Source organism: Antedon mediterranea, chromosome 3 (genome assembly GCF_964355755.1).
Source record: "Antedon mediterranea chromosome 3, ecAntMedi1.1, whole genome shotgun sequence".
Lineage (NCBI taxonomy): Eukaryota > Metazoa > Echinodermata > Crinoidea > Comatulida > Antedonidae > Antedon > Antedon mediterranea.
Window position 1 is genome coordinate 9,647,404 of NC_092672.1, and position 11,133 is coordinate 9,658,536.

General features: G+C 32.9%; 1 protein-coding gene across 1 annotated transcript; it reads left to right on the plus strand.

The window, feature by feature from the left end:
* The first annotated feature begins 6,330 nt into the window (after positions 1-6,330).
* On the plus strand, positions 6,331-9,165 carry LOC140044009 (uncharacterized). The gene is made up of 2 exons (XM_072088491.1): positions 6,331-6,398; positions 7,887-9,165. Exons 1-2 carry the CDS (start codon positions 6,331-6,333, stop codon positions 9,163-9,165), a joined length of 1,347 nt encoding a protein of 448 aa, XP_071944592.1.
* Positions 9,166-11,133: the final 1,968 nt, after the last annotated feature.

Here is an 11,133-nt window from a genome sequence, read left to right on the forward strand (position 1 = left end):
GCAGTGGCGTATCCAGGATTTTGAAGTTGGGGGGGGCCGGGAATTGCCAATTTGCCGACAAAATTGGTGTACATACACGACGTCTCTGATCAAGGATTACATAGTCATATTGTCTTATATCCGGGGATAACGATGCAAAATTAAAACCAAACCAACATTATCTGTTTAGATGTTGTAGGCCTATTCATATTACAATAAAGAAAGAATTAGGAAAATCTGATTTGTAGTTTTCGAAATATAGGGTCTAAAACATCGCCGAAAATGATCGTTTTTAGCCACGAAAGAAGTAAAACAATTTGCGGCCTCAGTCGACAATTCTATTAACTACGCCATTTTTGGTTAAAATAATTACATATAATTACGTTTTTTAGTAATTTATTTTATATATCACCATTGGAAATATCAATAAAACATGTTATTAAATGCTTATAAAATATATAAAGTTGTTTACTTAACGGAATTCGGACAAATTCATTGCTCTAACTTTGTGTAGGTAACGATCAGAGAGATTCATGCTACACGCGCGAGAGAGAAAACATTCCGCTGCGGGTGATTCGCATCCACCAATCAAATCAGCTAGAATCCTAAATCATTCAACCGTGAGCAATGCCAATCGCGAAAAAGCTCAGCTTTGATTGGCTTACGATGACATCATATCACAAAATGGTGGTTTTGTAGTTGAGCCTCACGGAATATTCTGTTCCAAAAATGAAATACATGGATATTTTTTATGGTATATGTGCTTTTTCTTTAAACATTTTGAATAATAAAGGCCTCATATCGAGAAAAAAAACCGGGTTTTTTGCACTAAATATAAATAATTTATATCTTAGACAAAAAAGCACATGGCATGTGGAACTATATAATCTCTTAGCGTAGGAAGACATACAAATCCCAGGTCATGAGAGGCTCAACTGCATGCAAAAACAAGGTTTTAGGGTAAGGTCAGGTCAAAGACTTTTGAGTAAACAATCTACCGCGTACGGCCGTACGTACGTGCTACACATTTTTTACGTGTTTCGTTAGATGTAATGAAAATAAAAAATAGTTGATCTGAAGGGATCAATGATGATATGATATGTAAATAAACAAACACTCAAAAGAATTATGTTTACAGTTCAATTATTGTCAGAATGAATAGAATAAATTTTTTTCCCCGGCACCTTTGTTTGCCGACGGCCGCGATGATGTGCCGACGGAAACGAAATCAGGGGGGGCCCGGGCCGCGATTTTTTTTTTCGTACATAAGTTGGGGACCCCCTCATGAAACGTCACAAAATAAACATGAATAATTCATCAGTTAAATTTTCTTGTTCCGTGTGCACCCAAGCGTATAGCAACAAGAAGTGATTACACAAGTGCGGTACGATTCTAGGCCTATCTCCGCTGTTGTTGCGGCGTGCGATTTCATAGAAGAATAATCAGCCTTTAGTTTATGGTGTTTTTAATATATTTTTTTACTAAAGAAGTACGTGTTAAAACTATAGTTTCTATTAATACTATTAGGCCTAATTATTAGTCTCTAAACCCATGTCTATTCTAGTACCGTAGTAGCTAGCTGTGTGGGTGTGTGTGACGTGTGTGTGTGTTAGGTATGACCAAAGATAGTTACACTTACTATCTTTGGTATGACACAATCCGAGTAATAAGTCAGCAAAATTAAACAATAAACATTACACAAAAATACATTTTCATTCTCGTGGGTCAAATCTTCCCATCTCATGTGTTCATATACGCGCATTTTTAAAGTTCCTTTGAGTACATGCATATTGTTTGATAATAAAATAGCAGAATTAAAAAAATACAGTACACAAATTATACACATTCTTTATTCTTGTGGGTCTAAGCTTTCTTTGGGCTATGTCCAGTGAATTAGGCCTACTACTTAGTTTAATGTCTTGCCGTACTTGCCTAGCTGTCGATTAACCTCGACTCGACACATTTTGTGTGAAGAAGAGTGCGCGAAGGCAATCACGTGAATTGACTTATAATCCTAGGCCTACTGTAGAAAGTATCGTATCGCAGTTGTGTAATCACTTCTTGTTGCTATACGCTTGGGTGCACACGGAACAACAAATTTAACTGATGAATTATTCATGTTTATTTTGTGACGTTTCATGAAGGGGTCCCCAACTTATGTACGAAAAAAAAAATCGCGCCCGGGCCCCCTACTGGATACGCCACTGAAGAGGGGACTTGTATTGATTGATAGGATGTCAGGAGAAGAGTGTTGCGATCCCACAGTTATTTCTTTACTTGGTCACTAATGACCTACTTTTTGAATAGAATGTCAATAAGCTTGCAATTTAGGGACAATCTTTGTATACTGTATATTCAGAAACAAAAAGCATATAAATGTATCTTTCTTATATATTTCTTTTTTCTAGGCAACACTTATTCTTATTTAACGCCGCTGTTCGTTTATCTCTGTCCTTCAGAATCAGAATATGCCATTAACATTCTTCTTCCCGATAATAATCAATTAGTTCTGTAGACAATTTTAATTTTGCCATTCTGATTTTATCTGAACTGTGCTAAAAGCAAGTGTATTCACTGGTCACCAAACCAAGAATGTTAATTGTCCTGTGGCTGTACTGTACAGTACCCCATGTAGGTCACTAGTAGCCCCAATGGGATTAATAATAATAAATAAACAACCTGTTTATCTATAATTATATATAAATATATAATATATTTGATTGATTATGACTTTTAATAACACTTTATAATCTTTGTATTCTATGGAACGCCGTTTACGCAACATTTCGATGATATGAATTTTATGACGCGATATGTGAATGAAATGCATCGATATGAATTGAATGGCGTGATATATGAATGAAATGTTTTGAATTGAATGCTTTGAATTGAATGTTTTGAATGAAATGTTTTGAATGAAATGTTTTGAATTGAATGTTTTGAATAAATGTTTTGAATGAAATGTTTTGAATGAATTGTTTTGAATTAAATGTTTTGAATGAAATGTTTGAATGGAATTGAAAAGTCAACTATTGGCGGCGTATGTCATTCCCGCTCGCGATTTTTTTTCAACCCGGCTTAATAGGCCTAAGCATGGGTACCCTCATCTCCTTTCAACGCTGTCATCAATATGAATCCTTTACAGAGACTCCCTAACAGACCTGAAACATTGGAATACATATTTCCGAACCCAGGTCTGTTAGGATTCTCTGTAAAGGCAGCGTGGAAGAAAGGAGATGAGGGTACCCAGGCTTAGGCCTAAGAGGTTGAGAAAATAATCGCGAGCGAGAATGACATACGCCATCGAAAAAAACAGTAACAATACTGATTACTAAAAAGTTTAACAATATTAATATTTATTTTAACTTGTTTCTTGAAAGAAAAATGTATAAGTTAAATTTTAATATTAATGTACTAGATACTATATCTATTTATATCATAGATTAATGTGAGCATTGTAGCATCTCTTTTACTGTAAATTAGTATTATAACTACCTACTACTAGACCTATAAAATAGATTGTGAAGTAATTATTGGTCGTGTTGTATTTAAAAAAAAAAAAAAAATTAATTATGGTATAATTAATATTCATATCATCATACTCGTCAGAACAAGTGCATAGGTGTGTTATTTGTATACATGTTGCAGACTTCTATATAGAATATTTTATTTTATGATTTTTTTTTCTTTTTACCACAGGGTAATAAAAATCTGCTGTACCAAAACACTTTCCTGACCTTGATTGGACTTGCAGTTGATAATGCCGTAAGAACTTGTGATTTTACCCAAGAAATTTAAATACATTTTCAGGTAAATGGATTTATAATATCAAAATCTCCTACAATAAAACCTGGTGAATAAGAATGTTTAGTTTTATTTATAATGATATTAAGAGAAACTGTGGCTGATATGATACTTTTGTTTTTTGGTGCTCAATCTAGTTCCTGGTTGACATTTAATATTTGTTTGTTCTTAGAGTGTATGGTAGCTGAATTATTTTGTCTTGCATAGCTTGTTGGCTCCTTAACAAACTGCAGCACCTGTTGAAAACAAATTTGCAATGATATAAAATATCAAGGTGCAAGATGTTATATATTTGTCTGTTACTCTACAGTATTATTTAATCGGGTCAATTTATGTACAGTATCTTTTATTCACATATTATAAATATTAATATAACACACTATCAAGGAAAAATTATTATTATATATATATTTTGGTTCCATGTGATGAACACTAATAAAATCAAGCTTATTTGAGCAATTGAATGCTGTTTAATTAAACAGCATTCAATTGCATAATTGCATTCAATTACGTAATTTCTGTGATTTTCCCTAAGAGCGTGTTTTTTAATTAAACAGAATTCAATTGCTTAAATAGACTTGATTTTTTCTTGTTTAAGTTTACTTTAGTTCCATGTGATGAACACTAATAATTTCATTCAATAAAAATAAATTTAAAGGTACAGTTACGTAATTTCTGTGATTTTTCTTGAGAGCGTGTTTTTTAATTAAACAGCATTCAATTGCTTAGATAGACCTGATTGTTTCTTGTTTGAGTTTACTTTAGTTCCATGTGATGAACACTAATAATTTCATTCAATAAAAATAAATTTAAAGGTACAGTTATGAAATTTCTGTGATTTTTCCCTGAGAGCGTGTTTTTTTAGTTAAATAACATTCAATTCAAATCTCCATTTTTTAACCACCATGAGTTCGGGTCCATTTAAACAAGCTGGGCAAGCTGTAAATTGTATTAATCCACTATGTATGCATATTGTTTGTATTATTCAATAATTTTGTAATTAATCGATACCATTAATTCCAACAAACAAATGGTAGGGCTACTGAAAATTATTTATGTGGTCCATAGTTACCAACCGTCTCGCATTGTTCGGGACGGTCTCGCATCGTTCGGGACGGTCCCGCATTTCAAGTGATTTTTAATGAAACACGCGTTTAAACCTAAGTAGGCCTATATACGATGCGTTATCATTTTTTAACACAATTTGAGAGGAAAATGCATTCAAATTAATTGGTATATTTTAAAAGTATAGAACATTATACGAGTAGGCCTATTTATATTATTACACCACACATCAATAAAATACGTAATATCAGGGAAAGTTACAATTAATGTGTCCGTGGTCGCTCGCCGTGACGAGGATGGGCCTATAACCATGTGGCGTTTGTCATGATCACAATTACACATGACATGGTTTTGTGTGCGTTTATAAAAGGAAACCCGATTTTCTTGCTATTGGTTGGTGGATCAGTTCAATTTTTACCCTCCAAAAAATGTTTTTTAATAAATAAATTCATGAATCTGCATGAAAAACGTTTAATTATAGATTAACAAAAAAGGAGTAATATACAATTTAATAATATTTGCATCGTTTACCGTACCGAAATACAAGAGGTGCCATTCATCATGAATTTTACGATTGAGAGTAATATTTCCGGAGTGCCAGTGAACTAAATTTGTTTCCGTCGCAAGTCGCCACGAGGGGGTGGGGCCTGTAAATACGTATGTGTCCGATCACGCATTTTAAACAGGTTGGCAAGTATGGTGGTCATCGTTAAATTGGTTGTTATTACAACAATTAAATACTTTTAAGTATTTAATTGTATGTATTAAAATAAGTACAACAAAACAAACTCGCTCTAAAAATAACAAAAATTGCATATTTAACTTGGGACTTTGCAGTAAAGAGAGCATGTTAAAAAGATGAATCTGTCATTGAGTAAGATGAAACTTAAAGTGAGTTAAAACAGATTTTCTTAATAATCATACTTAGAGATGCAATTCATCAAAATAATATTTATATGAAATTTAAACACTTTTATAGCCTATGCATGTACGCCTGTGCCATGTTATGCTTTACAAAAATTATCCAGTATAGTATGACCCGTGCCGGGTATTTTCTTTTTAATACCGTCTATGGAAAATTGCCTTGATCATTTCGAATTTATATCTCCATATTTTGACCTCGTGTTATTTCTTGTATACGGCAATTGAAATAAAACCTTAAATCATACTACAAAAATACACCGTAATTTATAAAAGTAGAAATGTGAAAGAAAACACGAGAGAGAAAAAAAAAAACTTTACAGTAGGTTTCTACAATATACAGCAAATAGTATCTTTGAATACAGTTACAAATCCACGGAATAAAATATATAGAGGGCATGGCAGCAATCAGGAAATCGTTTGTATATATACCTGCAGTTTTTCAATTATTATTATAAATTTGACTGCAATAGACACGTTTCGCGCTCGCGAGGTCACCGTCAGTTTGACCTTTTAGTGGGTATACAAACAAACACAGCGAGAGGTATGTTAAAAGCATGGATGGGAGAACTGAGAGATGATCATCTTAAAAAGCAATCGTCAAAACTAGCCTTTGATGGAATGGCATGGTAAGGATGTTATTTATTTTCTAAACTTATGTTTTATATTCACTGTAGAATTATTTGAGCATTTGGTTCGGAATCATCGACTTTATTTATGTAATGTATTGTCATTTTTGGTTTGACACATATTACTATTAGTAATTACGGTGCATTAATACATGTTAACTGTTGATTTTATTTACAAATGTTGCGTAAATATATTAATTATTATCTTTCATTCTTCTTCATGCTCCTATTGCATCTTCCATGTATTATGTGATGTTCTTCGGCGCTTAAACAGACACCCAAACCTCCGAGTCCTAGGCCTAGTAGTAGACGAAGTACCGCATCAGGCAACGCCACCGGGCCGGGCGGAGAGACTCGAGCACGTACAATCGTGGACGTACCTTTCCTTGAAAAATGTCCAAGATTTTGCGTCACTATCCTTCGGAGCCGACGCAAACCACTCAGCAAGTGTTTGAAAATTAAAAACAGGAATATTATTCAGTGATTTTGTGTAGTTAAATTCACGATTTATCCAACATATACAACATTTATGATGCACCTTGCAACAAAAGCACTCGGCAGTCGCCATTTCGCTATGCTTCAACACGCACTAGGCATGGAGGTATAAAATAGAATAAAATATTTTTATACCTCCATGCACTAGGCGAGAGGTGTTCGGTTTGTTTACAAATCTATACCCACTATTTCTGATTGGTCGCGAGCGCGAAACGTGTCTATTACCCACAGTAAAATGGAATAGCCATTCTTTAACAGGCAATACCTCAAGACAAATACAATATAATTATGTATGCCTCATAAATATTTCATTTGATGATGTCGCTTATGCTATATCAAAGGCAAAAAATAACAAAAGTCCAGGTATTGACTCTATAACAAACGAAATGTTAAAAAACGGAGGTAATCTAATCACATTATCACTCCAAAAATTGTTTACCAGAATTTATATACAAACTGAAACTATACCGAATGAATGGAATGAAGGGATAATTATCCCAATATTTAAAAAAGGAGATCGACGTGATCTCAATAATTATCGAGGTATCACACTTAATTCATGTGTTTCAAAAATCTTTAATCGAATTATTGCATATAATATTTCTCAATTTTTAGAAGAAAATGGCATCCTTGGTGAAGTCCAAGGGGGCTTTCGGACAGACAGAAGATGTGAAGACCACATTTTTGTCTTGAAAAGCATTATCGCCACAAGGCGTGCTGAGGGTAAAAAAACATTTCTGGCCTTTTTGGACTTTAAAAAAGCCTTTGATTCAGTCTGGCGACAAGGGTTAATTACGGCTGCCAAAAGAATTGGTATCCGTGGTAAACTCCTTAACTTACTAAGAAATATATAAGATGATGTTAAATGCAAAGTTTTGTTCAATGACATAGAATCTGATAAGTTTAGCATTAATGAAGGAGTGAAACAAGGCTGTTCATTGTCACCAGTTCTTTTTCTATTTACATTAACGAACTAAATAATCTAATCAAAAGTCATAAACTAGGTGTTCAAATCTATGGCACACAAATAGGTGCACTATTTTTTGCTGATGACGTGGTTTTAATCGGTGACAATGAGTCTGAACTTGTGAAACTACTTAAAGTAGCAAGTGATTATTCACAAGCATGGAAATTAGAGTTTAATTTTGACAAATCAAATGTGCTGGTCACAGGGCAAAGAGTAAATCCACATAGAACATGGAGCCTTGGTAATCATTATATCACAGAAATAGAAAGGTATAAATATCTTGGTGTAATAATATCACGTTCATATACAGATTCTGACAATATCAATGAAGTAATCAAAAAGGGAAATAGGATAATAGCCTATATTACCTCTATTATAAACAATCAGAATGATTTCAATAGGGTATACTATGGTGATCTTTTATGGAGAACGATAGGATTACCAACAATTAATTACGCCTCTGCAATATGGTTATGTAACTCTAAAGGTTCACTAAATAAGTTAGAAAATTTACAATACCAAATGGCTAGAATTATTTTGAAGGCACCAAGAAACGTTGCGAAAGCGGCATTGATTGGTGACCTAGGATGGGAGACACTCTACACCATCCAAAATAAATTTAGGATGTCCTATTGTAACAGAATTAAAAATATGGACGACCAAAGGTGGCAAAAACTACTATGTAGATCTATAATGGATGTAGAAGATAAGGTGAAATGGAAGTGGATTAACCATATCAAAGATTTATTATGTAAATTTGATTTAGGAAATAAGTTTAATTTAATTCCGGAAAGTCAATGGTTCAAGAGTTTTACACATGCCAACTCTCTAGAAAATATCAAGGAATGGTTAGAAGGTGCAAAAACAAAGTCAACCCTCTCCGAATATTTGAAATATAAACATGAACCTAAAGCAGAGACATACATGTTTGATATGGTGAATTTTGCTTCCATTAGTTTAAAGTTTAAAGCGAGGTCTAACTCTCTTGATTTAGAAGGTAGAAAAAATACATGGTCAGAAAATGAGACTGGTTTTTGCAAGCTATGCAACAATCAGTTAATTGAAACTACAGACCATTTTCTACTTGAATGTTCAAACCTTAAAAATGTAAGAGAAACACATTTTAACTTACTAAAAATGGATTTATTGTATTGTGGTTATGATACATTCTGGGAGAATTTTAGAAGTGGTACAATCGAATACCAACATCATATTTTACTTGATGACCTTTATTTAGAATTTCCATTTGAGAGAATCGGTGAAATTGTAGACATAGAAAGACTACACTTAATATATAATATATAAATATTTACCGCCCACCATATTATCTACTAACATTATTTTACCATTTATCTAATTCAATAATATATTATATTTTTATATATATATATATATTTTTTTTTTTTTTTTCTTCAAAATTATATAATGTAACCTAAATCTAAATAAAATAAATAAATAATACAGTACTAAAAATAAGACTAAATAGTATAATAAAAATTGTATCACATTTAATTAAATTACAAATAACTATTAATATTAAATATAATAAGAACAAATAATCATATAAAAGTTGCATTTATTTTAATAATAACAGTATAATAAATCAATTAGCAATTATATATATATATATATATTTTTTTTTTTAGTAATAATAATGATAATATATTCGCTTAAAACTTGAAAATATTAATAATACTGATAATAAATAGATAATAACATTAACTCCATCATATAGGTTAAGTATTGTTCGATATGTAAGATTACCTTGTTTTTACTAATTTCATTTTACTTGTATAATTCGCTTCTTAGTTAAGACTTAAATGTTATTTTTTGATACTTTTCTTTTTGTTTTTACATTACCTTGTAAATGAACGCACCGTCTTATAAACGTGTGCCGCTGATACAAAAGCGTTCGTTCAATAAATTTATCTTATCTTATCACTCTCAGCGCCGACGTGTTGCAGCAAACCGCAATTGAGTTGAGTAGCCCTACGAAGGAGGCCTAGGCCAGGGCTGAACAATTAATAAACAAAACAACTTGGCAAGACGATTTTATATTTCAACAGTTGTTCAGTCTCGATCGTACATTCAGCACTGTACGTACTCGATCTTTTTCATTTTGAAACAAAATGATCATTGGTTTATTCGAAATCCATATTTACATACCGCCCGCCCCATGTAGCCGGTATGATAACCTACGTCATTCTTATCGGATGTTTGCGGTCTGCAAATCGATTTCTATACGTGTTTCACAAGTCTGTATTTTCACACAAAAATCGCGGTCGAAATAAAAACAAATAAATTTAAAAAAAAAGACATTAAATGCAGACTTGGGGCAAGTCTACATTAGAGGTAATAATCTGTGATAGTTTTTATTGCTTTGTAGGCCTATTATAATACAAGTTCATTAAATTATAGGTCAACACTGTAACTAATCCCTCACTATTCAATAGAAATATTATTATACTACTACTGTATATTGTTGAAAAATGGATTGCGTGATATCAAAATTGATTGATGTAAAACGTAACCAAGATACGATCTTGTCTGGTATTCATGCACTGATGAAGCGGAGGATTGTTTTTGTACATGTAAATGTTGTTACAAAGATATATTTTGGTTGTGATCGGTCGATAAATTCGTTGGCGCCAGCATTTTAGGCTTACTTCTTTTACCAATTTTAACAATAAGCTAACAACAAAACATTGAACAATGATATAATGCCGTAAAACTCCTTTAAAATATGACTAAGTCTATCAAGTTCCGAGTTTGCTCAGCTACCGACGCGGTATAATTCTCTGTTAATTCTGAAATTCGGCCTAATATTACGGACGTATACGGAAATGAAGATAAACTGGGTACTACACGGAAAAATAAAACTATACGCAAAACTATGATTTGGCCTTAATTATGGAAAAACGCAATAATTGGGAACAAATTGACGACCCATATGACGGGTTTTTCCCGAACACAGTGTGTGTTGGCCTCCTTTCGTACCTCTCATCAAGAGGGAGATAAATCTCCCTGCTCTCTGACGCGCGCATCACAAGAAACTTAGTCAATCCGTTTTTTGATCTGCGTCGTATGCTCAGAAACTTATCTACTCTTATCTGTGCGCGGTATAGTAGGCCTATTGGTGACTGCTGTGCCAATTTACAAATATTCTCTTCCAGACTGGACTTCTATAACGTATAAATATGGATATTGTATACGAAGAAATGGGACTCAATTTTAATTTAGTGGCAGAAACAACATTTAGTATGAAATTAAGGG

Excerpts from the sequence above, each read along its gene's own strand:
- LOC140044009 (XM_072088491.1), top strand. The coding sequence starts at position 6,331 with ATGGGAGAACTGAGAGATGATCATCTTAAAAAGCAATCGTCAAAACTA. Across the intron at positions 6,399-7,886 it reads GCCTTTGATGGAATGGCATG|TCATAAACTAGGTGTTCAAA; the intron begins GTAAGGATGTTA and ends TCTAATCAAAAG.